General features: G+C 42.9%; 2 protein-coding genes across 3 annotated transcripts in view; both read right to left on the minus strand.

Moving 5' to 3' along the window:
* LOC104965286 (phospholipid-transporting ATPase ID-like) overlaps nucleotides 1-26363 on the minus strand; it is a 718806-nt gene that overhangs the window by 315343 nt on the left and 377100 nt on the right. The window lies entirely within an intron of this gene.
* Nucleotides 5083-14601, minus strand: LOC104964659 (rho GTPase-activating protein 32-like). 2 transcript variants are annotated; one of them, XM_010793500.1, is made up of 14 exons: nucleotides 14514-14601; nucleotides 13761-13842; nucleotides 13496-13645; nucleotides 12819-12921; nucleotides 12076-12220; nucleotides 11645-11727; nucleotides 10901-11008; nucleotides 10582-10727; nucleotides 10280-10493; nucleotides 9470-9618; nucleotides 9287-9361; nucleotides 8773-9183; nucleotides 8512-8649; nucleotides 5083-8332 (listed from the first exon to the last, which is right to left on the minus strand). In XM_010793500.1, the coding sequence occupies exons 1-14, from the start codon at nucleotides 14562-14564 to the stop codon at nucleotides 6069-6071; spliced, it is 4119 nt and encodes a 1372-aa protein (XP_010791802.1). In that variant the 5' UTR covers nucleotides 14565-14601; the 3' UTR covers nucleotides 5083-6068. The 2 variants fall into 2 exon arrangements, with proteins under 2 accessions (XP_010791802.1, XP_010791801.1); XM_010793499.1 differs by having other exon boundaries at nucleotides 8512-9183.

Raw genomic sequence — 26363 nt, forward strand, 5'->3', positions numbered from 1 at the left:
TGAAGTCCAAAATATGCCTGCACCAGGCCGAGAATCAGAGGATGTGTGGTAGTTAGTTTGTGTAGGAGGCGGCAATTCCATTTCACTTTAAATTCCCCGCGAGTAAGTCACATGTTGTCTCCCGCTTGTCGCTATATTATTAATTTGGCTGCTACGCTGCTGCACGTGCAGGCGGAGTGTCCTGACCTGGCTGTGTGTCAGCCCCGCCCCTCACAGCGCGCCTGGCAGCCACAGCGCTCCAGGCTAAAATGCTGTTCACATCTTTATGTAAACGGCAATTTATCGAGCTCAGAAAAGTTATCGAGTCCATTTTTATTTATCGTACGATAAGTCAATTTATCGATTATCGCGACAGGCCTACGCACACGCTATTTGTTGTTTGTTTATATTACGCAGTCTGTTCTTCTTCTCTCGGTGTATCATGCAGTCTGTCTTCCGGTTGTTGCATTTTTGAATGAAAAATACACACTACCGCCGCCTGCTGGTAAGGAGAGTTATTGCCACTCACGCATGCGCGTGCTACTTGGCCGTCGGCTGAAGTCTTTGCGGTGTGTTCCAGTATGGTTCCAGTGCGACTGTTGGCCAAGACGCAGGAGACGTGAGGCGACACAACAGTCGGGTGCGTCGGGATGTGTTCTTTGGTGTCAGATTGGTATGTCGGGGACTTTAGGCTATCACTTCATAGTGACAAGTGTTTGTTTTTTTTGCTCTATATAAAAGAAAAAAAACATCACATTGCATTTCTGTGTGAAGATGATCAATGTCTGCATTAATTACCTCAAATTATTAGTCATTATTTAAGGTCAGGTTTAACTTATATTAAAGCATTAATCATATAAAGTTAAGTTCAATGAAATAAAGCAAAAATAAATTTAGCTCGCTCAATTTAGCATTAAACATACACAATTTGTTACCTTTTAATAATACAACCTGTTATACAGTATGCACTTGGAAAGAGGTGTTGTGGCTGCTTTCACCTTACAAAGATTTTTTTTTTATATTTCCTCTTATCTAAAAAAAAAAAAAGGCATGTCACGCATGTCACAGATTATATCCGAGCATGGATAATGCAGAAATGAAATCCTTAAATGCCCGGCTAAATTAAGCACTTTTGAAATTACGGAAGGTAGTGCCTAAAGCAAGTCATGCTCCCTGTTCCGTTAAATGACTGCTTTTTAATAATTTTCAGCTTAGCAATAGGTTTCCTTTATAATATACAATTTTCACGCCCTGACTATTTTTACCAGTCTTCCTTCAGTGTCACTGAACACCACAACTTAATATCCACCTGCAGGAGTGGCAACAACATTAGCAACAGTGAATGCTTTGGGTCTGCACAGCAACTGAGCATGAGCTTGTTTACTCTGGCCTCTCATCTGATGGTTACCCTGAATGCTCAGTGATCCAGATGGGGAGCTTTTTATTTTCTATGGATAAAACCCTCTGCTGCCTGGAACCGTTTGAATTATGTGGCTTTTGTTCTCATTTCCTCATTAGTACTGCCTTATGGTTTTAAATGTTTGTGAAATTCCAAATAATCAAACTGTATTAAGCACCGTAAAGCCATGCCCCAAAAATAACAGATGTATCATTTACAAGTAAATGTCCCAGATGGATTCACATGGGTAAAGTTTATTCAACTGGGTGTTACCTTTTGAACCAACTGTAATGCCTTGGATAATTGCATTCTCTGTCTCTGGTTATTATTCATCAGTTAAAGGTCAAGAGCATTATTTTGCAACACAAACCGAACATTTCATTGTGTGGGCCAGTACCCAGTCTTCTGGTTGCTTAGTCACTTTGACATGCATTTTTATGTCAAATAAAAAAAACTGAGCCCTGACAGACAGCCATTACTGCAAGTGAGGAGCCTTTGTGTAAACCTGGGGTCTAATCACTTATTCAATCACCAAGCATTACATCCCTGCTTTCCTCCGCTCGCTAACACTCCCTCCTCTAAAAAGCAGCTTATTTCGATTTCAAACCATGGATACACTTGAATTAAATAAATAAATATATATACGTCTGGCCATAGACAGGGGCTAATTGGTTCTCTTGGTGGCTGTAATTTAATTAGAACCCATTGTCATGTTAACTAGGAATTTCAGCGAACCATAGAATATCTCTATGGCTACATCCAATACAGTCCCGTTTTAAAATGCTAAACTTTTGCTACGCTAATAGCTAGTGTCCACACTACTCTGGGGGTTTTGAGCCAGTACAACTATCTGGCTTTTGTTATAGTCAGGACAGTCTGAAATGAGGACGTTTTTTAAAAACAGTGACAGACACCCACGTTAATTTCTTCTTCAGTCATGATGTATCCTTCCGTGATTTGTCATGTCCCTACCACCTGACCTCGAATAATACAAACTGAAATATCTGTGTTTACGGAGATTGTTTTTCTTTTAAAGCGCTCTTTTAAACACTTCTTACAAACAAGCATGGAATGAGAGAAAATCTAAAAAACATGGAAGGCTGTGCTTCACCTAACTAAATAATCAGTAGCCTACGATGTAGACAAGATCACAGGAGCCTGCCTAAAAGTTCAAAACTGCAGACTACTTGTTTAGCTCTTGTGAAACTAATCTTGTAACCGTCAATACTGAGGACAGTGTGCACAAAGCCAGATTGTACCGAGTGAGGATCAGACTTCCCTTAGTCACACAGAACAGAAGGGTTGTACTTTTTTACTACTTAAATACACTCTGCACATAGTCAAGATCTATCAAAGGAACAATGAGAAAGTGTACATTCATATAGTTCCAATAATGTTTTGTAATGGAACATTAGACTATAATGAACAACCAAAAAGTATTCTTTATGGAGCCACTAAAGTGCAGTGAACCAGAGAAACACAGCTCCTGCCATGTGCTATATTACCACTAGATCTGCAGACTGCACAGAAAGAACCATTAGGGTTTTTAAATTGTTCCTCCAGAATGTAAAGAGTCTATAATGCCCAATTCTGTGCAATTCTAAAGAGTAATCTTCTAAGGTGTATAGGGCAACCATTATCCCGCAGATCACCTGCCCCTGGAGATATGGCAGTCCTCTCACCTTGCACCTGCTGATGTTTGGCACCACAAGCTTCACACATTTCATCCCTGCATCTGGACGCCACCAGATGTTCTTGAATAATTTCTCATACAAGTGAAGGTTTCTTCCCTTTGCAGCTGAACCTCAACTATTTCTCTCAATTCAGACACATCAAGACCTACACCATTTCTTCTCAGTTATTTCTTACTTTAAAACCTTCGCTGCAGTGAGGGGGATGTCAAAACCTAGAGGGAGGGACACTGAAGAACCATTTTTCCACTTATTTAATTTGTCCCCTGCTGAAAAAAAAGACCGTAACCATATCCTGAAAAGTATAGCATATCTCGAATGCATCACAAAGTCCAAAAAGCAGATGGCTGTCTAGCAGGGCAACAATTCTTCATCTGAAAAGCTGAATAATACATGCATATCTTGCTGTGATCCAGCGAATTCAATAGCCTATAGAAAATACCAACGTAAACCATTTTGCTCGAGGCCGTTCTCTTTTCTCAGGTCCAGTCTCCCATAAATAATTTGCCTTCAACCTTCACATGCATAAAAATTGCAACTTGTTGGTTATGAGAGAGAACAGTGAGGATGCACTTTGAATGCCAATGCGGCGATGAATAAACAATGGCTCACTGCTCCAGGAGCAATGCAGAGCTGCCAGGAGACATTGCTTTGAGTCCACAGGCTCTCTTAATGTTTTTTTCACCACAGACCAAGCCTTTCAGTCAGCTGTGAATGGGAGGCTGTTTTAATCTGGGAGGGCGGGAAGAGGGGCACTTTAATAATTTCTAACAAAGCAACAATTCCCAAGGCACTTTGGACAACCTTGGATGATTCCTTCTGATTATCCTTCAGCCTCTCAAGCACACTTTAAACCATGATTGCATGGCGTTTCTAAAGCAACAAGCTTATGGTAGTCTAGGAGTATACAGGCGCATACTAGTCTTCAGAGCGAGTCATCCACAGCCAAGGTAACTAGTAGTCAACCAGAGGGATCTTTCACACTCAATAACTGAGTATTCAAAATCACTATTAAGAAAAAAAAGGATTCTCTGCAATGTGTTTAAATAGATATGACCTGTCACAAAAGCAAATCAAAGCCTGTGATTTCCGAGAATAGGAGATGTATTATTCCTGCAGTGCTACAGTGTCTCCTTGTGGTGAGTAGAAGCCACGTGTATTATAGTAGCTCCTAAATTGGGGGTCAGGTGGCAATATTTTTACGAATTTAATTATCTAACCTTTTTCCTGGTTCAAAACACTAACCATTGTTATGGCATTTCATTATTTATTTATTTTTTTAGCAAGTTTAAAATACTCTTTCAAACATGTGGGTGAAAATACATTTGTTGTTGGTTGAACATAAACCTTTTCCCAAAATCCCACCGTATTTGAGTCGAAACTTGGAAAACATGTAATGATAAAAAGTTTCAATCAGAAGAAAAAATATATTGTATGCAGCTTGTAAGAATAGAACACAACACTAATGTTTTTTCTCAATCCTGGCAGGCTAGTTAAATATAGCCTATTTTACCTCCTTGACCAATGTGTATGCTTGCAAATACAGCCACAACTGTGTGTAAAAACATTGTGTCTTTTGAGTCAGAGTGAGTTGGTTTGGAGCCCAGATTGAAATTAAACACTTTTAGGATTGTCAAGTAAGTAAGAAGTGAGTTTACCAGACCTCTGTAGACTGCTCCTGTTGCTGCTACATTAGCAGCTACTAGCAGCAACACATGTGCGTTATGCTATTATTAGCATAACACACCTAAACCTCTGACGCAACTTTTGGCATTAATATTGCATTGTAGGTAATGTAGGCGGTATGTTTTAAGGAAATATAAATGTGTAAAATATATTTAAATAAATAAGCAGATATTATCTCTGTTTCCTCTGCAACTATTGTGGTATTTGTTTCTGCAGTATCTATTGTGAGTCTGACAGTGTTATTTCAGTGCAATGCCAAACCCGGTAAGTAACCTCACTCTGATGATACTTCGAAAAAAATATATGAGACAAGAATTCAAACTATTATTGATATGATAAAGTATCTTTATTTGTTTAAGACTCACTAAAATAACGCATCTTAACAGAATATCCTATTCTACGTGTTTGGATCTGAAACAGCTTCTTTATTGAAATAAACAACATCATATTTTATGTAAAACACCACATTGTTAAAAGTTTCCTAAAAGAGGAAAGAAATGTTCATGTTTGTGACAAAACCACAATGCCATACAAAATACACTTTTTCACTGAGCTGAATTAGTTAATTTGCAATTACAGTATGTGTAGCATATGGTAGCTTTGACCTTAACAGAAATCATAGCACTCATTGCTATTTAAAGATTGCATTATACAATGTGTGCTAAAGAAAAAAGATGAGGTTATCTTCCATTTTACCCCCCAAAAGTGCTAATTTGTTATTTAGAAATGATTAAGAGCAAGCCGTTTCTTACAGAAAAAAATATATACTGTATATCAAGAGGATTCATGTACACCACGAAAAGACAATGTGTTTCATACACAGTTATCCTCAAAAGTGCTTGTTGAAGTCTGAGCAGACTGGGATATAAAAGAAAATGTACAGTACATTGGCCACATGTTAGCGGTGTGTTATTATACAAATATAATACATTTAAAATGAATGCTGTTGAGTACACATTCCTATACTGAAATCCTATTAATAAAACCAGTTACTTTAGTTTAGCATCTCTTGTTGTTTATACATTAAATAAAATATATAAGCCATACATGCCTCTCTTAATGTTACTTCCAAATACATTTAAGACAATATCTGCATACTAGTTCCCTTTGAGCTCCCTCAAAATCCATTGCTAAATATGAAACTACCAGTGACGGAGACAGTATGATCCCAAGCAGTAATCTCACTTCACACATTTTAGCAGCTCCTGACGGTTTAAACAAACACACTTTCAACAGTCTGTTGGTCTGGCAGAGAATAAAGTGCTGTTCTCCTTTGGCCCCAATGTGATATCGGATAAAACCAGTGGTCAGAATCAGTCGTAGACCCCGGCTTCTGATCTCAGTGCAGCATGATAAAAAGCCTCCTGACCCAGAGCCTTGGACAGCAGTCTGTGCCCGCGGGGAGACATGCAGCCCTGGCTGGGCAAATATCCTGCGACGGCTTTACTCGATCTTGTGGGTTTTGGTCTGGGCGCTGCATAATACTCCTCCTTGTGGTCATATTGTGTGGGCCGGACTTTAGTGCTCTGAGTCCTTCTGTTGGGCTGAGTGGAAAAAGATCCCAGATGTTCAGGATCTAGGGGGGATTTGGCATTGTAATGATAGTAGTGACGATTTTCTCTGGTGCTCTGTGACCTCCCTGGCCTCCTGAGGATGCCAGGTTTCACAATACCGGAGTAGCTGTTAACAGCGTTAGAACTTGTGAAACGATCCTGGTCATGGCCTCGTGTGTGGCTTCTGTTATTCTGCTCCACATTCTTGATGTTAGTACAGCCCCTTTCTGGAAGTGAAGGGACTTTACGAAGAGGTGGCTGGCGCGAGGAGCTCTCTTTGATCGGAAACTGCCTGGATGATCCTGGCACGGCACTCGACTGGCGACTATACTGCTGTCTGGTGACTTCACTGACTGCCTGTTGAGACCTCGAAGAAGATGGGGATGTAGCAGCCGCAATATTTTGAGTTTCTGTCCTGCTGGCAGAGAGGAGGCATGCGTTCCCGGGGTCAGACTTGCTTCTAGTGTGCACAATGTCTCTGTTTCTTGTGTCAGTCGGCGAGACAGGAATCTCATAAAGTGGCACATCTGGACATGTATTTTTAAGTCTGGAATGACTCTCCTGCTTGACTGGTTGGTATACAACTCTTTCCAAAACATCAGCATCTCTAGCCTCGTAAACGACAGTGTCTCTTTTTTCTATGTAGAGCTCCCTGTTCACAGGAGGAGCATGGTGTTGAGCGTAGTTGTAGTAATCCATTTGTCCACTTTCTCTCGTGGAGCGCATGGTGTAAGATTGACTGTGTCGGATACCTCTTTGCCTACAGGGCTCTACATAATAGCTGGAGCCATCAACTGGATTTATATCAGAATAGGGGTTTTGAGAATAGTCAGCATGTAAGTTCTCAAAATGCTGTCGTACAGGATAGATTCCAGTCTGAACCAGACTCTGATAGGGCGGCTCTTGGCTCGACGACTGCTCGACATAAAACATGGTGTCAGGGGGCAGGAAGTCTGTCTCTGCCAGCTCGTAGTGACTAATGTGAGGAGAGTGAAAGGAGCGGGCTCTCCGAATGGCTGGGTGCCCAACTGCTCTATCTTCTGACCTCTGCCATTGGCCTGGATGCCTGTGGCCCCCACTGATAAGGTGCTCATCTCTGGGGAAACGTCTGTATTGAGGTGACAAAGGTTGCCTTAAACCTAAAGTGCTGTAGCGGCCTTCAGAGGACTGCCTGTACATGTTTCTTGGCCCGAAAAGGTGACGTGGCAGGGCATCGGGCCGAGGGCAGTGAGGTGCAGGCATTCGTTCTGGTTGAATGGGCCGATGATGGCGATGATGTTTGCTGTAGCCATCCTCAACCAGGCCGAGAGGTCTGTCCTCCTCTGGGCTGTAATGATGGGTTGAGGAGGGCTGTGAAGGACGTGGAATGACCTCCTCGATTGAGGTAGGCATGGAGGTCTCTGCCAGCACAGCGCGGAAATTAAAAACATTTATAGAGTCGGTGTTCACGTATATAGGAGAAGTTGATGGGCTCTGAGCGGAGCAGACAGGCTGGGTGGGTGTTGAAACCCCAACGCTCTGATAGGTTGGTTCTCCTTGTGTGGCATCTCTGAGCTTTTTTTCCTCCCTGCAGTCCCTCCTCTCTGCACTGCCTTCATCCAAGCTGCCTGACCCGAGCGGACTGACGTTAGGTGTGAAATTGCACATGCTTTCTGGTCTGTCGATGACCTGCAACGGCTCCAAGTCGAGGTGCGCAGATAGGAACTGCACAGGATGAGGGCAGTGGTGCCTTTGAACAGGGCTGTGTCCTGATGTTTGCCACTGGGAACCAGAGGAGGCTTGAGGGCCACTGTACTCCTGGGGGTGCGCTTTAAGATCGAGAACAGAGGGCCTGGGTGGTCTGTCCTGGGTGTGAGGAGCTTCCCGTCTCTGGGGGGGGTGCGATGGGGTGTTGTTTCGTCTCTGGGAGGCACCACTGGCCTTCTGGGCTGATTCAGCTAGAGCCAAAGCCAGCTTTCGCGCAGCACTCGTCAGGGGTGGGTGAGGAGGGAGAACAAACACTGAACTCATAAGTCTATCTGTTCCTGGGGAGGGATAAGACAAACAACGCTACAGTATGACAGGACAAACAAAGCTATGGTAACACATGATGGGACAAGACACAAAAGCTTTCATAAGAAACTACAGAATGCATTAATATTTAAATAGATAATACTATACGTGTTTAATATTATGTATTATGTTAAAGAGGAGTGGTACTAACCTGGATCAGGGAGGTTCTGTGCAGGCTGACTGAGGTCGGTCAGGGCTGAAGCCTGGCTTGCCATGCTGAGTGGGCTGCAGTGTGGGTAGGCGGCTCTCAGCTCCTTGCCATCTGCCAGAGGAGCTTCACGCTTTTCCACTGGGGGAGAAGAAGAAGGAAGAGGTGGAGGAAAGGAGGAGGCCTTCTGAACATCTGCCTGGGTCTTAAATGATTTCTTTTTGAGTTTAGGAGAGAGCTGCTTGGAGGTAACCTTCTTCCTACCTTTACCAATAACCGGGCAAATATCTGGAGAATGATAGCCCCTAATGTTGTTGTTAGGAGAAGAGATGTGTTCTTCACTGGAACACACTGCACTTTTCCTCAATTTATTTCCGTCTTTGTTGCGTTGCAGCCCAGGCGTTGCAGAGGCTGGACTGCACTGAAAAGACATGGGGTCAAAGTCCAAACTATAGATGCCGGCAGCTGGCGGACAAAGATCGAGATCGTCCTCCTGTTGTGAAGGTGAAACACACGCTGCAGTGCGGACATGATCAGCACCATTATAACTCCCATTCAGGGGGTGGGGCCTGTAGTCGTCTTTAGTTCTGGGGTTTTGTACATTGTCTCTACAGTCACCGGAAAGGGCCTCACTAGTAGAACGAGGTCTGCGAGGGCGGTAACTCGGGGGATCCCCTGGGATGGAAACAAGCACATAAACATTTTTGACTGAATCTGATTTGATCACAGACATACAGATTATATAAACAGCGTGTAGTTTGCAAAGTGTAAAAGTTACCTTCCACAGTGTGCAAAGAGGTGAGAGATTCCTCACTTTTGGTTGAACGCAATGTGCCGCAGTCTCCTCTTCCACCTGCAAATGTATCAGAGCAATACAAATGAATACTTACCAGCTCTAAAAATAACATTTTCAACACATTAAAGTGTCAAGATTAACTTGGTACAGGGAGGGATAACTAACCTGGCAGTGCAAGGCTCTTTATCTCGTTAGGCTCGCTGGGGTGTCGCTTCAGTTTACGTTTGGACACAGAGTGGGACTTGCCCAGGTGGAAAAATGAAAGCCAGTTCCCCACAGGAGACTTCTTAGCCTTAACAGGAGGTCGCTTGAAGCTACACACAAAGAAAATCATCTTCAACACTTGCTGTTTTGTCTGAAAGAGTGCAGCCTTAAACACAGCCATGAATAACGACAATCTAAAAACACTGGAGGCGTGTGGTGCAGTGGTTTGAGCGTTGGTGTTCGGATCAGGGGGTCACAGGTTCAAACCCCATTGCAGTCAGCATGTCGTTGTGTCCCTGGGCAAGACACTTCACCCCAAATTGCTCCTGTGGGGATTGCCCACAGTATTGAGTATGTAAGTTGCTTTGGATAAAAGCGTCTAACAAGTGACATGTAATGTAATGTAACTAAAAATTAGGTGCTCATTCTAACAATTAATTTGTACGCATCTTCAAATACTGTAAATTATACACACCACTCTAAAAGCAGAAAAAACACAACATCGGTCTTGTGCATGGGCTTTTGCTTAAGCAATGACTTACATGATTAATAAAGTTAAACAGAAATCGTTAAAAAAAAAAGTAAAATCTTTACAGGTTTACCTGATGTACTAATCGATTCATTGACTAATTAAGCATCCAGTCACATGCTCTACACCAAACATCACCATAAACAATTAAAATCACAAATGATGTTTACTCATGCTCGTGTAGCAGAATAATTGATATGATCAATAAAAAGGGGGGACGGTTCAGGCGTGTCATTGATTACCTCTCCATCGGGAGTTCGATGACTGTGTGGAACTTGCCGAGCAGAGCTTCGGGTCCCTCCCCGACCTCGATGTAGTCACTCTGGGTGAGGGAGGGGGTGGTGGCCGGGGACCCCAGCTGTGACTGATTGCGAGCCTGGGCCTCCTCCAGAGACAGTAGCTTTGTGGATGGGGAGCATACCATCAGGGACTTGGGTCTGGCTAAAGTGTTGTTACCTGAAAGAAAAGGTGTTTAAAGTGTGTCAGAGGAACTTTTAACCTCAGAACAGATGCCACATGTCACTTTGTTTCTGATTTGCCCTACCTGTGCTTTCACGTATTATGGAGTTGAGTTTAGCGCTGAAGAGAGCCTCAGTGTTGTTGAGAATGAACTCCACCACAACAGATTGGATTCGCACCTCCATGAACGCAGCTGTGCCGCTAAAACAGGCAGACTCGATCTGTCTGGACCTAAAACACAGTGACAGAAAATGACAACCTATTTCACAGCTCTGGACCATTGGAGACATGCCCCAGTTTACTGTCACAGAAACATGAGAATAAAACGGCACTCTGGGCGTGATCAGAGCCAGTTTAACAGTTTGCATGCAGCCATTTATCTGGAATAATAGTTCAAAAGTCACCTGAGAAGGTTAGGCGCCCAGACAATAGCCAGGTTTTTAGTGTGCATGTTAGTGATGGGGCTGAATGTTGCCAAGCGGGAGAGGTGTCGCATAAGGTACTCCAGAGTCCTGTAGGCAATACAATGCAAATGTTCATATTTGGGTCATAGGGTAAATCAATCCATAGCCCCCATCATACATTTTAAGTGCTTTACAGATGCCTGACAAACTACAAATAGGAATAAGGGTGGACAATAATAAAATGAACAATGCACACAAGTTAAGTAAAAATACAAATAAAACAACCTGGAATAAAAACGAAATCATTAAGATAGAATAAATATACAAAACTTAAGGACTAGAAAATAAGGGTTGATAAGAAAAGAGTAAACAAATAATACAGTTTTACAATTAAAATACAATAAACCACCATTAACACTGTTATCCTGCTTAGCATCAGCAGGTTAAGTTTAGTGCATCTTAGAAAAAGCAGGATAAAAATACTTTTTAAGTAATGCCAATGCACAGCAGGGATGTCATGCTGGACTGATCAGACTTACATTATATTTATTCAAAGCCAACTTTCACATCTCTGAGCAGAACATTTGATTTGGTTCAGACATAAAAAGAAACTGATTGAGTGGCAGATCAACACAATTTAAATGTGCATCACAGCATTGACAGTTCTAAAAAAGGGAACGCTGTACCAAAACATACAATAACACTTCAGGCCACCAGGGTGCATCTGTGAGCCTCAAACCTGACCTGTAGTGAGGAGGAGGCAGCTGCTGGATGACATTGTGGATTTTGACCAGCCTCTCTTCATCTGAGGCTGCAGACACGGCCTCCTGTGAAGATAAAACGCACATCACTGAGGCTGATAATCACAGCTGCTCTAACAGTCCCACACTGGTTTTCCCTTTTATATTCAGAGCAGCCAGTGTTTGGCCTCACTTTATCTACTATTCTGTTTTAACATGCACATCCCCTGCTGTTCCTAGAAAGCTAACCATAATGCAATGACCCCATTTTTAGCAGCACTTCAAACTGAACAAAAAATGTTTCATTGTTTCTCCGGCTCTTTGATCATAACTGAGTAAATGGATATCTGTCCCCAGCAGCTTTTTCTCTCCTTCCATTGTCATATCTATCCCAAGCATAAGTCCCTGCCCCAGTTTCACAGCTCTGGGTCTTACTGAGAATCTTTCGTAGAGCTGGTAGGTGAGCAGAGGGTTGGGCAGCTCTCTGAAGTACAGCTTGCAGAGGGAGCCCACTGAGTGAATATCCTGCCTGTAGGCTTCCTTGCTCAGGTCTGGGATCTGTTCTGAGTCAAACTCATGCCTAGACAGAGACAGAAAGAAAAGTAATACATAGGACAGCGTGGGAGTCATCTCACTGACCATCTGTCAGTATGAAAGCACAACAACAAAATAAATAATATCAGCTACTTTCGACAAGGTTTGTGCTTGAAATGTTCAAGCACAAACTGTTTCTGATATTCACCAGCTCAATTTGATGTTGCCCAAAGCGAAAAACGTTCCTCCACAAACAAAACATAAAGTAAATGTAACACTGAGGCGGAGCATGTAAGAAACCACTTCCTTGTAAACTGAAGCAATTTTTTTTGGTGAGAAAATTCCCTTGATTGGCTGTCAACACCACACTCGTTTTCGAGCCTCCCATTTGATCAACTAATGAGAGCTGGTTTCATGAATTCCTTCTGGCAAACATAAAATAAATGAGAAAATCATTTCAACCTTCAAAGCTGCACAACTTGAATGAAATTGTATTTTAGAACAAGCAACTCCAAAACAACACTTGGAAAACGGTGTCTTTCATGTTGATTGTGAACTTGCAGAAGTTAACACTATTTTATTGATACCTTCTGCACATTTGGCTACAATTTCTAATCAATACAAAGTACAAAATGGGGACCAACCTCAGTTTCTGGATGTTGGAGGAGATCCCAGACAGTCTGTAGATTCCATCCACGACTCCATGTTTCTCTATGAATTCAGCACAGCTCTTCACCACCTGCGGGACTACAGGAGACAGAAGAGAGTCATGAGTCTGCAACATGAACCAATGTTAAAATGAATTCATCATTCAATACACCTGGGTAAAAGCAAACTTTGATAGTTAAGAACTTGTTGCATCTAGAGTTGATTTACCTTATGTTTCCTCTTAACAGGAAGAAGGGTGAAAATATGAGAGAAATGAGAATGTTGCAGCATGTTGTATGAAAGTGTCAGAGGAACGCATGTAGCTTTAATCCAATATTCTGTTTATCATGACAACATTAATGATTGAACTTGATGGGGGCTTCTGCTCTAACAGGCAGTTCAACAGAGGTTTGAAAATACAGAGATAAAGACACAGCTTTTGGCCAATCTACAAGAATCTATGCAAAAGACAGCACCTCTTGCTGGCAGGTTTTTCCCACCACCGACTCATTTCACATCAAACATCCCAGCAATGTATCACAAATCCCTTATACAGGCAGCAGACTCACTGGGTAATCCCTTCTCCGGATATTTACGAGTGTGAACTGCCGGCAGGTAAGAATTACACGATAGAGTAGGGGGGAAAAGAGGAGCCAGTGTAGGAATAATTTACCCTCATGTCCGGAGTTGTGGAGATATTCCCCCAGGTCGCAGCCGAACACTCTCTCTCTGAGGATACCGCGCTGGCGCAGCTTCTGAGGCGTCGGGCGAGACTTCATAAAGGTCCTCAGAAACGTGACCAGCTTCCCATGCTTCTTACACACTGATTAAGAAGACACAAACATATAACAGCCACTTTAAATCAATCTGTCTCACATCCTCAATGCAAGTGTTGAATTAATCATCATACAGAGGGTGGGACACACAGTGAAGAGTACCTGGCTTCGGCACGGAGCTTTGAACACCGGGGGGAATCTTGTCATTTATCAGCTCCACACAGTCGCAGGGGAAGAAACCAACCTGCAGGTAGAGAGAAGGGGATAAGCAGGGTAAAGACAGGAGGCAGAGCTGGGGAGAAACTATACATTTAAAAGGACCAGTGGGGGTGTTTGGTGCTGAGGCAGACTGTAGCAGGGTGAAGGTTCAGAAATAGGTCAGTAGGCATGAGGGTACAAGCGGCCTCAGGCTGAGAACAGCTGGTTTACGTTCCTATTGTTCAAAGCATCTCAGGGGGTGGTCACATAAATGTATGCTATAGCTTACCCTGCCTATAATATATGAAATAACTTGACCATAAGCTGATGCTTAATAATGTGGTTAAGATCTAATATGTCAGCTTAATCCTCTTCTTCCTCCGTATCTAACAACAGGGAATCAGGGAGGTGTAAAGGCCAACAGCTTTTAGCAGAACCTTAGCTCAATTTTTCTATAAAGTTTCCCATCAGGCTGTGTTTGCCCCCATATTACCATTCCAATCCAATCTATAGGATTTCAATCAACCCCTCTCATACCCAAAGCCCATCCACACATTGATTCATTGGGAAACACGTCACAAGTGAGGCTTAAGATCCCGATCTCTGTTTCACTGTGACTTTAATCACTATGGTTTCATCACAGGAAGAGCAGAAAAAGTTGTTCTTTCAATGCACTCATAAAAACTAATTGTGAATGCAGCACAGCAGATGATTTACCTGGAATCCATGTTTCCCTCTCCACCAGCCTGTGTCTTCTTTGGGAGGCATATCTATGACAGACACAATGTCCCCCACCTGGGCCACAAAGAGTTTGGTGATGAGAATAAAGTGTGATCACAGCTGAGCACATCAGGATCAGAAATATACATACTGAAAGCAAAACATCTAGTACAAATATGTATGCTCGAAGATGAAAAAATGATTGATTAATGCAAGATTATGTTTTATATACAACCCTGTCTCCTAAAAATTACGTTCCCACAGAACTAAACTGCATTCTCAATTACGTTCAGCTAGAAACGTATTTTCTCCCACGTTACGTTCGTTATGAACGTATCTCAAATACGTTTATTTTCTACATATCTTTGCTATTTATTGTCTTGCTTATGATAATGATAATAGTCATAAATCATAGTTATAAATATCATTTTAGAGCACACATTTGAAATCAGTAGGCGGGGCTGTAATTTTGCCAGCTGTTACTCTCATGAGCGAGGCAGAAAATAATAGTTTTAACATGCCAAAAAGCTGCTGTGTCGTTTATTGTATCTCAAACATTAAAACAAATCCAGAGTTACGTGTTTCTGTACTTCCTCTAAAGGCCCAGATACACCGGCCCGAAATTGGCAGTAAATGGGAGTTGGGCCGAACATAAGCGTGGGCACGCCCTATTCGGAGTGGTGTGCGCCGCACCGTCGGGTCTTTTCTGCCGACCTGGCGCCTTTTCTTGACGATTCGTCGGGAACACCACCGGAAGTCGGACAAAGGGATAACACTGATTGGCTTTTCAGCTAGCGAATCAGTGCATGAGAAGCGTTAACGGAAGTGAGGGAGGTAAACAAATGATTTAAAATGGAAGATAGAACACACACGGACGGCTATTTCACCTCATCGGTTTATAGAGCTCCTGTTCGTTCATGTTTTCAATGGACGAGAGTGAAAATGGAAAGAAAAACGCTATTTGTTGTTTGTTTATATCACGGAGTCTGTTCTTCTCTGTCTTCCAGTTGTTCCGGTTGTTGCCTCTTTTGAATGATGAATACACACTACCGCCGCCTGCTGGTAAGGAGAGTTATTGCCACTCACGCATACGCAGTTCATACGTGCTCGGCTCGGATTTGCGGTGTGTTCCAGTGCGCGAAGTCGGCAAATACGCAGGAGAGTCCGGCGACGCAACAGTCGGTGTCGGCGACTTCTCAGGTGACTGGCCGGAGCTGTCTCGTGTGGACAGACGGGACAGACATTATCCGGTGAATATTGCGTGTGGACGGAAGCTTTTTTGCGACTGCGTTAATCAATGCGTTTTGCCGTATGCGTCCTCGTGGGCCGGGCCTTGGCTCCAACCGCCCTCACACCAGCGCAGTACATATGCTGAGCTGTACAGGGGGGGGGCGGGGTGGCGCTGTAACTTCCTCCACCAAAGCAGCGAGTATACAGATCCCCGCCCCCGGATTTGTAAAAGGCAAAAACAAACCAAAAAAAACAAGGTAGAACGATGGTGATATTTGTGCACAAAAGGAGGCTCTTGTTTCGTGGACTGCCGCCGAGGTAGAACTTGATACTTAGGAGTCACATTAACTACCAAAACTACGAAAATCACAGAACATGATTTGACTGGGATCTACCAGTGAAATATGAGCGATATAAGAGGACTTAATTTCAGGCGCAGATACTCGAGGACTGCCGACAAAAGGGAAGGATATATAAATACCCTCGGCGTAGGTGCCATTAAAAGGCCCAAAGCTTGCGCCAGCTAACCACACCCAAATCCGCATCGCAGTCAGGACTTACGGTGGACACACTGGGCGTCGGAGTGGCACAGGACGGGTGTTGTGGCTCTTCTTTTTCGAGCTGTGTGAAGAGGTCTGGGGTGGCCTCGCTGCTACGCGGCACATTAGCTCTGGCATCGAGACAGGGGCGAACTGGAACAGTCGTCTCCGGACTAAGTTCCCATCCCGCCGAGTTCTGAGCGTTGCCAAATGATCGCCACAGCCAGAGTCGAATCAATCGCAGCGAAAGTCTGCAAGCTGGCGGTTGTAAAGCATCGCAGGGATCTGCTGCAAGGTATGTTCGATGATTTCAGCTCAACGGCTTGCTTTATACTATGATGAGGCAGTACCTTCCACAGAAAAACTGGATCATGTTTTAAGCTTTTGTAAAAGTAGAAGGTATTGAGACGGTGTTGTCATCTGTAAAATAGAAATGTATTGAGAGCTATTTCACACTGCTTTGTCTTATGTTATCTGGGTGGCTATGGTGCCTATTTGTAATTACAATAATACAAAAATGCCTGGTTTAATCAAGCAAAGTGAACAGCCACAGAAGTGAGCTCGCCTGAAGAGAAAACCTTCCAGCTGACCATTGCGTGCAGGAAGACATCAAAATAAAAACAGAGGAATGTGGAGCTAATGGAGGGCAAACATCTAATCCGCAACGCAGACAGCATCGCAGATTAATGCCAGCATTTGTCACATTACGCAGCCTATTCAGGATGCGTTTCGCCTGATGAGGAATTAATCATGCTCACCCCACAGTAGCAGGCGGTGGATATGGACAAATTCCAGGAGCACTTGCACCATTCTGCATAGATAGGCCCAGCACACGCTACCACTGGCCTAACACACCCAGGTAGGTTATTGAAATGCAAATGTAGTACTTTAAATAGCTATGAGAAGGGACTTGCCTAATGCTCAACCAATCAGGTGTAGGTATCCCTTTATCATGTTAAAAAATAGTGAGATTGAACCATAAGAGGGTTTCCCCATGACCTCTGAGTAATAATAATTTCCAAAAAAGTATAGTCCATCCTTTACTTCTGGTAACGAAACGGCAGTGACCTCACGCCTGGGCACTTCCAGGCTTTCATACCTGTGCAGAAAGCACTTGCCACCTCCTTACTGTTTCATGGTGTTTGCCACAGTCTGGTGATACCTCGTCAGACCGCAGCAGGGAGATTTCTCTTTATTTACTGCATGCAGTGCTACGTGAGGAAAGCACTCTACCTGCTGGTGCTGGAGAGGTATCACCAAGAATGTGGCACAACAGCATGAAAAGAAGGAGGGTGGAAGTGTTTATGGCAGGTACGAAGCTGGAAGTGCCCGTGAGTCACTGGTTTCTTATCACGCAAGAGTAAAGGATGACTATACTTTTTTTGGAAATATATACTCAGAAGTATGGGAAAGCCCTCTTAATGGGTTGCAATCTCACTATTCTTTTTTAAATGATAAACGGATACTACACCCTGATTGGTTGACTAGCAAGTCCCTCTCATAGCTATGTTAGAATAACCTACATTTGCATTTTCAATAACCTACTGGTGGTGGCAGTGTAGCCGTGTTGGGGCTTCCATGCATGAATGTGGCAAGTGCTCCTGGAATTGTCCGCATATCCACCCGGCTGCTATCTGTGGGGGGGTGAGCATGATTAATCGGCTCATCAGGGAAAAGCATCCTGAATACGTGCGGTATGGTTGAGCAATGCTGGCATGCATCTCTGCTGCATGGCTGTCTGGCGTTGCGGATAGATGTTTGCTCGCATTACTTCCAACATCCTCTTTTTATTTGATGTCGTTCTGCACGGCTGGTCAGCTGAAGTTTTTCTCTTCAGGCGGTCCTTCTGTGGCTGTTCAGCTTTGCCTTGATTACTTAACCAGAGCATCCTTTTGTATATTAGTAATACCACAATAGACATAGGCCCCAGATAACATAAGAACAAAGGCATGTTGTGAAAATAAGCTGCTCAACTACATTCTACCCTTTTACAATAGCACCACACTCTCACTACTTCTACTTTTAGGCCAGCAAGCTTAAACATGATGCAGTTTTTACTGTGGACAGTACTGTATGCGATAGTATACAACAGCCCGTTTAAGCTTGAAACATGAACAATACACTTGAGCAGATCCTGGCGATGCTTTACAACGCGCAGCTGGCAGACTTTCCTGGATTGCGTTCAGCTCGGCTGTGGCGAATCATTGGAAGGCTCCAAACTCGGGGATGAACTTAGTCCGAAGACGACTCTTCCAGTTCCCCCGTCTGCGATGCAGAGCTACATGTGCCGCGTAAGGCAGCGAGCCACTCCCAGACTCTTCCACAGCTCGAAAAGAAAGAGGCAGCAACACGTCCTTGGCCAGCTCCGACGCCCCAGTGTCCACCGCAAGGCCTGTACTTCATGCGGATTTGTTTTAGGCTTGGGCGGCAAGCTGGGCTTTGTAATGGCACCGCACGCCGTGGAGGGAAATCCTTCCTGTGTCAGTCTTCGGATACTGCGGCCTGAAATAAGTCCTCTATATCGGCTATATTCTTCAACTTGTAGACTCCCAGTCAACATCTCGCTGTCATTTTTCGTAGTTTTCCTGTAGTCTAATCGTGACCCTAAGTAGAATTCTACTCATCATCAGTCCACGAACAAGACCTCCTTTCTGCAGCAAATATCAGCCATCTTCTACCCTTGTTTTTGTTTTCGCGCGCGTTTTCTGCCTTACAAATCCGGGGCGGGGATCTTATAGGCTCGGCTGCTTTTGGTGGGCAAGTTACCAGGCGCCACGTAGGCAGGGCTCAGCATATGTACTTCGGCAGCTTTTCAGGGCGGTTGGAGGCTAAGGGCCCGGCGCCACGAGGACGGCATACGGCAAAACGCATTGATTAAACGGCAGTCGCAAAAAAGGCTTCCGTCCACACGCAATTTCACGGATAATGTCTGTCCGTCTGTCCAGAACGAGTACGCTCCGGCCAGTCACCTGAGAAGTCGCGACACCGACTGTGCGCTCGCGGACCTTCTCCTGGCGTATTTGCCGACTTCGCGCACTGAACACCACCGCAATCCGAGCGAGCACGTATGAACTGCGCATGCTGAGTTGCATAACTNTTCTCCATATATATCAACAGCTTAGGTGAAAATGTGGATGAAGCTACTTTACATTTTTATGCGGATGATACCGTGATGTATTGTGCAGGTCCCTCCATTAAGGAGGCTGGTGTTAAATTACAGGCTGTTTTTTAAATTATTCAGACTCAGCTCGCTGAGCTTAAGCTTCTTTTAAATGTTGATAAAACCAAGGTAATGCTCTTTTCTAAAGCTAAAAAGACACCAGAGCCTGTTTTAGATATTGTTACTATACAAGGACAAGTACTCAAAGTGGTTACCTGTTATAAATACCTAGGTATCTGGCTTGATGATTGTCTTACTTTTAAACTTCAGGTCAATAACCTGCTTTAAAAGCTGAGGGTTAGTTAGAGTCCTCAGTCCTGATCTGAGTCCTGAGTCCTGATCTGAGTCCTGGACTTCGAGTCGTGGCTGAACCTGTCACTGTGGTCCTGCCTGACTCTCATCATCCCTGATGGCCTCCCACAGGATTGTTGACATCCTCATGGCAGTTCAATCTTCCTATTATAGACACATGCATTTCCAAACATTCGGTCTACCTACGCTGTAAATGTATTATCTCTTCGATTTACACACGGCATCTATTGCACCGATCCCTCCTCTGTTGCTCTCCCTGAGGTTTCTCTCATGTTCCCCTTTAAACTGTGGGTTTTTCTCTGGAAGTTTTTCCTTGTACGATGTCTGAGGTCTAAGGACAGAGGGTGTCGTATTGTCATACTGATATTCTGTACAAACTGTGAAGTCCACTGAGACAAATGTAACATTTGTGATATTGGGCTATATAAATAAACATTGATTGATTGATTGATTTGAGGTATGAGGTGAGGAGGGAAAGTGCAGAGCCTGAAACTCCAAGTTCTTGGAGAGTGCAAAGGAGGATCTGATGATTCACCGTGTCGAATGCAGCAGACAGGTCCAAAAGGATGATGACGGAGGAGAGGGAGGCTAGTTTAGCCGTGTGCAGTTCCTCAGTGACAGCAAGGAGGGCAGTTTCTGTTGAGTGACCTGCCTTGAAACCAGACTGGTGCGGATCCAGAAGGTTGTTCTGATGGAGATAACAGGAGAGTTGTTTAAAGACGTTCAAGTGTTTTAGACAGGAATGGGAGATCTCCATCAGAACAACCTTCTGGATCCGCACCAGTCTGGTTTCAAGGCANAATCGCTTTGGATACAAGCGTCAGCTAAATGAAATGTAATGTAATGTAATGTTAAAGAGATGTTTATCTTTAATTATTTTTGTATTATTTATTTTTCCGTCATTTATTCATTTATTAATTATTATAAAAGTATTATTATTATTTGATTGCATGTGTGGAGAATGTGTTCTGTGTTTGGGATAAGTAGGGGGGGGGAAGGGTATCATGCTCCTTCTTGATTGTGTTACCCTGTGAAAATAAAATAACTATATAAAAAATGTTATTAAAAAAAGTTATGTTTATGAAAAGAGGCGCCTTGTGGTTTTCCAGTATCCTTGTCTTTCAGCCCTGCATAGTCCCTCACACCTCTCCAGAATGCAACCTGTTCACTATCTGCACAGAGGAACAACAACTGTAGTAGTCTGCAGTCAGAAAATAAAAAAGATCTCTGTGGGGAATACAGCGAGAGACAGTGAGTGGCAGGGCCTTAATGTAGATCACACGGGGAGGACACAAAGCTCTCCAGCCGCTTCCATCAGCATGCACTTATCCAACTAGCATGTGCCAGTATCTGCTGGACTATCATTCTGCCACTAATTGCATCAGTGTTTTATCATGATGCCTTGTTATCTCCCACAAGGTCCTTAGGGTCATGTCAAAGGGGTCCCCTGTCAGCCACAGAGTGTGTCAGAGGAAACACCGGCCAGTTCCTCTCGACTGAACACAAACCCCCCCCCTCCTTCCCCCCACTAGCACGAGCCAGAAAGAGCGAGAGCAACAGGCTTTCTCTTAACATAGATGAAGAGCTAAGATGTGATGTCTATAATACCAGGGGCTGGTCACAATGCACTGAGCTGAGCTACACTAGTACTGTGCCATTATCTTCACCACTTCAGCTGCTGCAATCAGCAAATGGAGCAGACACATTGAAAGCCTTTTCCACCCATCTCCAAAACGGCGAACTGAGGTCAAAAGGTGACAAGGAGAAAAGAGTCACCGAAGAAGAAAAGAAATAAGGGGAGAGAAAATGTGGAAATAGTGTGAGAAAATTAGACTGTAGAAAATATATGGACAAAAGGACAGGGACAACCAACAGAGATCTGGAAACAGTGGTCATTATTATGTATTCCTTACTGTTGTTTAGAGCAATATTAAAACAAAAATGAGAGGTGAATAGGACCAAAAATAAATACAGCTTAAAAGCTGATGGGAAAGCCTCACTAAGAAGACAGTCAGAGCATGAAATCAAATCAAATTGGAGAGGAGATGCAGTTTAGCTGATTTTTGCTGGTCTGCGTGAGTAAGCAAACGCGGAGGCTTATCTGACTGTTAAACCAAACGGGGCAGGATTTATCATGTGTATTTGTTAGCTCTATAATTTCTTGATTGTACATGATAAACAGGGTCAGGGTTGGATTTATACACAACAGCTTTGCGGCTGCATCCCTATTCAATCAAACACTGAGTAACTTGGTACAACCACAACTAGTGTGGGAAAAAGAGAACATGCAATCGACGATGGAGATGATGGAGATAAATCAGGAGCCCAAGCCTTAGCAGAGAAGACGGAACAATCTGTGTCTCACTACTGCATGTCTCACACTCCAGCCATTTGTCTGAGTCTTCTAGACCCTCAGCATGTGGCAGAGACAGGCCAAACACATTGATCCAGGAAAGTATTTCTTGTGAATCACGCCAGCCACACACAGAGTTCTTTATTCAGCGCACTGGATTCTGGTCCTCTCTGAGTGGAAACCCCACTGTTTCAAAAGTGCTTTCGCTTTCTATACATTCTTACACCTGGAGAGGCTGTGTAAGGAATGATTGGAGAGAGTGGTAGTAGCAATAGAATAATAATAGGAGATGTAGAAGAATGAAGTGTTATGACAGTTTTGTTGAGAAGGAATATTGTTTCTCGCACTTTCTGCTAATCTGAATTTAATAACAAGTGTCTGTGTAAGCTGACTTTGTAATAGTAAGTACATCTTAATGTAAAGTCATTTCTAATGTGTTTTTTCTCACATTGTGTCCACCCACTGGAGAAGCCTATCAGTGCCAGTTTGACATCTTGGCCATTTCCTATCTAGGCTGATAGGAAAAAAAAAAGCAATCCAATTTCAGAGAGACAGGGGGTGTGGGAATGCACCTGGGACACAGGCAGACTGAAAAGGTCAACCTGTATGTACTAGATATAGCAGAATCTGTGTGAGGAGGAACGACCGGGCTGGTGCTGGAGCGTGCATGCAGAGGTCACCCCGAGGGAGGTTTACATTTGGTTACTCTACAATCTATGCATACAAACGCAGTGTATTTTTTGAGGTGGAGGGATTAAACAGTAAGCAGCTTCTGAGCATACCGCTTCTTGTCATCTGAAGGACAAATCAGGCTCAACATGAAGTTTTCAATTGATACTTTAATTTATTTCAACCTGCATGTGGGACAAAAGGATGGACATTCATATATTAGATGACCTTGTTTATATAATATATTGTATTTATATTTTGGTAGTTTGACATATTATAGTGAAATCTTCCTTTTCTTACCGTGTATATTGTGTATTCAGTACATCTGTCTATCTATATATATCTATCAATCTGTCTATCTATATATCATCTATCTATTTCTTATACTGTGAGTGTTTGAGTTGTGGCCCCCCATTGCATTGTTAACATTCGAAAAACCTAAGCCAATCTTAATTATTCATTTCAACAATGGGGACAACTCCTATAAAATATAATGTGCTGTACTTTCTTGATGGCTGTCAACCAAATTATATCTTCCTTATAAGTTTTTATTTTTTATGTGCAATAAATATCAATACACTTGTAATTAAACATCAGATTTAAAATGAATTAGTCTCAATGAGGTTATGATGCAGAAGGCTGAATCATGCCCGTAATCAGAGTAAAGAATGCCCTCTTGGGTATCATCGGTAGATTACACCTATATAATCGGTGTTGATGTTGATTGCTTTTCGACCAGCGCTGATTACTTGTCAAATGTCAGATTTAAATTAAAACTAAATATGTAAAATTAGATTTATAACCACAGCTACTATATGGATGGACATGTAATTGTCACTGTGCCACAGGCCAATAAGCATTACAGTGTTTAATTCTACAGAGTTACAATTAGCCGTAGGCCTAAGCCTTTTTGCACTATTTATATATTAAGTGTATTAGGTGTCACAATGCCCACACATCTAACTGTAGCCGGTTTCCTCCCATGCATGAACCAAATAGACAGAGGAAGTCCACACGGACGTATCAGTCCATTGTATGGAGAAAAGAAAAGTTGGCGCTTTTTTGCCAATATCTCTTTTCTATTCCCTTGTTTAAATAATGCAATAGCATTACCAGTAGCTTATTGTATGAACAAGAATACAAAAAGGTAATTTGAATGTCACAAACAGGGCTTGACTTTACTTAATGGTGATAATTAGTTTAAACATATTCATTTCTTCCCTCATCCTACACCTTGAAGTGTTGAGATAAGTAAAACTGACATGTGTACCTCCGGTCAATGGGACAATAATCACATCTGTCCAGTGGCAAGAGATATAAATTGGACCCTGAAATGTGTTAAAAGAGGAAAAAAACTGGGCTGACTAGTGCTGTGTGTCCACCTGGAGAGATTATAAATTGATGTTGCAGTGCGGAGGATGGTGGTGCGGGAAGGACACGCGACATTACATTTGTCAGGTGACTAAAATACATCATGCCAGCAGGGTGACGGCACTTAACAGAAAATGCTTCCAGCAAGCTTTCCCATTTTCAAAATGTATATGATGTCCAATCAATCAATATAATCCCACCTCGAGATTACCGTCACTTTGCCAAGGTTAACCTCAGCTCTCTACCTAATACGTAAAGCTGAATTATATGACATTTCAGGAAGGGGGAAAAACACTGACATGCAAAAAAAAAAGCCATTCTCTTACAGTTGTTATCTCGTGTCCTGATTTCACACTCCCACACAAGTGTGCCTGGCGAGGTCACGCAGCACCGTTCAATCATTCTGCCACTACGACAGGCCACCTTCCACCCACCGGCCACGCACATCATCCCTCGGCTCCCTCCATTAAATAAATTGTGCTGTAATAATCTCTTGGCTCCTAATATTCATGGATGAGCACAGCAGCCTATTTTGATTACCCCACTTTCAGGCACAGCCAAAACCATCTGTAATCCCCATGTTTTACCCTCACTAAATTAAAGGAGGAGTTATTTAATGCAGACCGAAATGAAAAGAGTGTCATTCATCCTATGTAGTGTCAAAAAGCTTTTTTTCTCCTGCTTCCTATATTAGCGGTATAATAAGAACAAATGCTATGTCTCAAAAGGTGTACTTCATTACGTATACTTGTTGTTTTGAGTGCATAAGTGGGTCCCGATGCAAAGCATGGCAACATGTTGAGAATTGCTTGATCCTGGTTGAGTGCGGGATATTTCTCACACTCAACGAACGGCATATATTTGTTTCACTATATATGTAACGTGCCATTAGATTTAATATTATAAGGTTTATTGAGCAATCTCTATTAATTCCGTACCACAAATACGTTGCTAGAATCTTTTTGGCAAACATCACGCTATAAAGTTGGCAAACATTGGCGATGGTCAGTTCCGGTGAGAGCACATCAGCAAAGTGCAATTTGAGACCATTTTAAACAGTCAAAATTCAAACAATGCATAAGTGTTCACAGTGAACAACATGCAGTGTACTAAGGGCAGTATCCAAACTGAGACACAGCAATACTCAATAAGGGCAGTCTGCACTCACTTCATGCATCCGTATGTTAAACGCTTTTAATCTTGCAATTACATCATGAGGTCTATCTTCACTGAAAGCCTGTCAAAACGGTTTAGAAAGGCTCTAAATATCCAGGCTTTACATTCCTCTGCTGCATCGCCACGACCTCACCTTGACCTTTGTACAACTCTCTCCCAGACTATTACTCCTTTCACCGCCGCAAAACGGGTATATCACCGTTCATTGCAGCCGTGCATGTTTCTTCATCTCATTTTTCAATAAATCCACTGAACGCAACCTGGAGGTCCCACGAGACCCAAACAAATCAATAGGAAAACATACTCTCAAATCAACCGTATCAACCTGACTGAAATAGAGAATGCTGTTATTTAATCTGATCCAATACGCTAACAAACATAATAGACACAGACAGACACACACGCCCTACTCTGGTACAGTAAGAGTACTGTAAACTCAACACAAAGCAAATGGTAATGGCTGCTAATGCTTAATAGTAAGCAGTAAGGATACAATGGCACAATGTATGCATATATATCCAGATTGGCTTCTAGTTGCTCTTTTCAAGTAAACTGGGCTTTTCATTGTAGTCTTTGGAGACATGCAAACGTGTCAACACTATGAGAAGCTGTCATATTTAGTTTTTCTATTTGCACTAATGGAGGACATTAAAAGGGCTATGAGTAACTGTAGCAAGGAAGTAAGAGACTGGTAAATTATTTCAATAGGCACTAAATACTTTCAGAAACACATTGCACAAATTCATGTAGTCATCAATTTGCCAAAAATGTACTTTCCTTTAACGATATCACAGCCTTAATGTGCACATCAGTGACTACATCTGCTCTACTTTTCTTTGGTATATTGTCTGCAAAAAATAACTGAAGTTGTAACTTGTCTTTTCTGAGGATCTATTTGTGCCACTGTCTAGGTAAGTGTCTTCAGGGAAACAGAACTGGAGTAATAAAAGGCTGTTGAAAAAGACGAGAGGGGATGGAGGGATTCGCCCGACGGTTGCAAAGGGATTGAACTGATTGACAGAAACTGCAGGACAGTT

Source organism: Notothenia coriiceps, unplaced genomic scaffold, assembly GCF_000735185.1.
Source record: "Notothenia coriiceps isolate Sejong01 unplaced genomic scaffold, NC01 NC01_scaffold00037244, whole genome shotgun sequence".
Classification (NCBI taxonomy): Eukaryota; Metazoa; Chordata; class Actinopteri; order Perciformes; family Nototheniidae; genus Notothenia; species Notothenia coriiceps.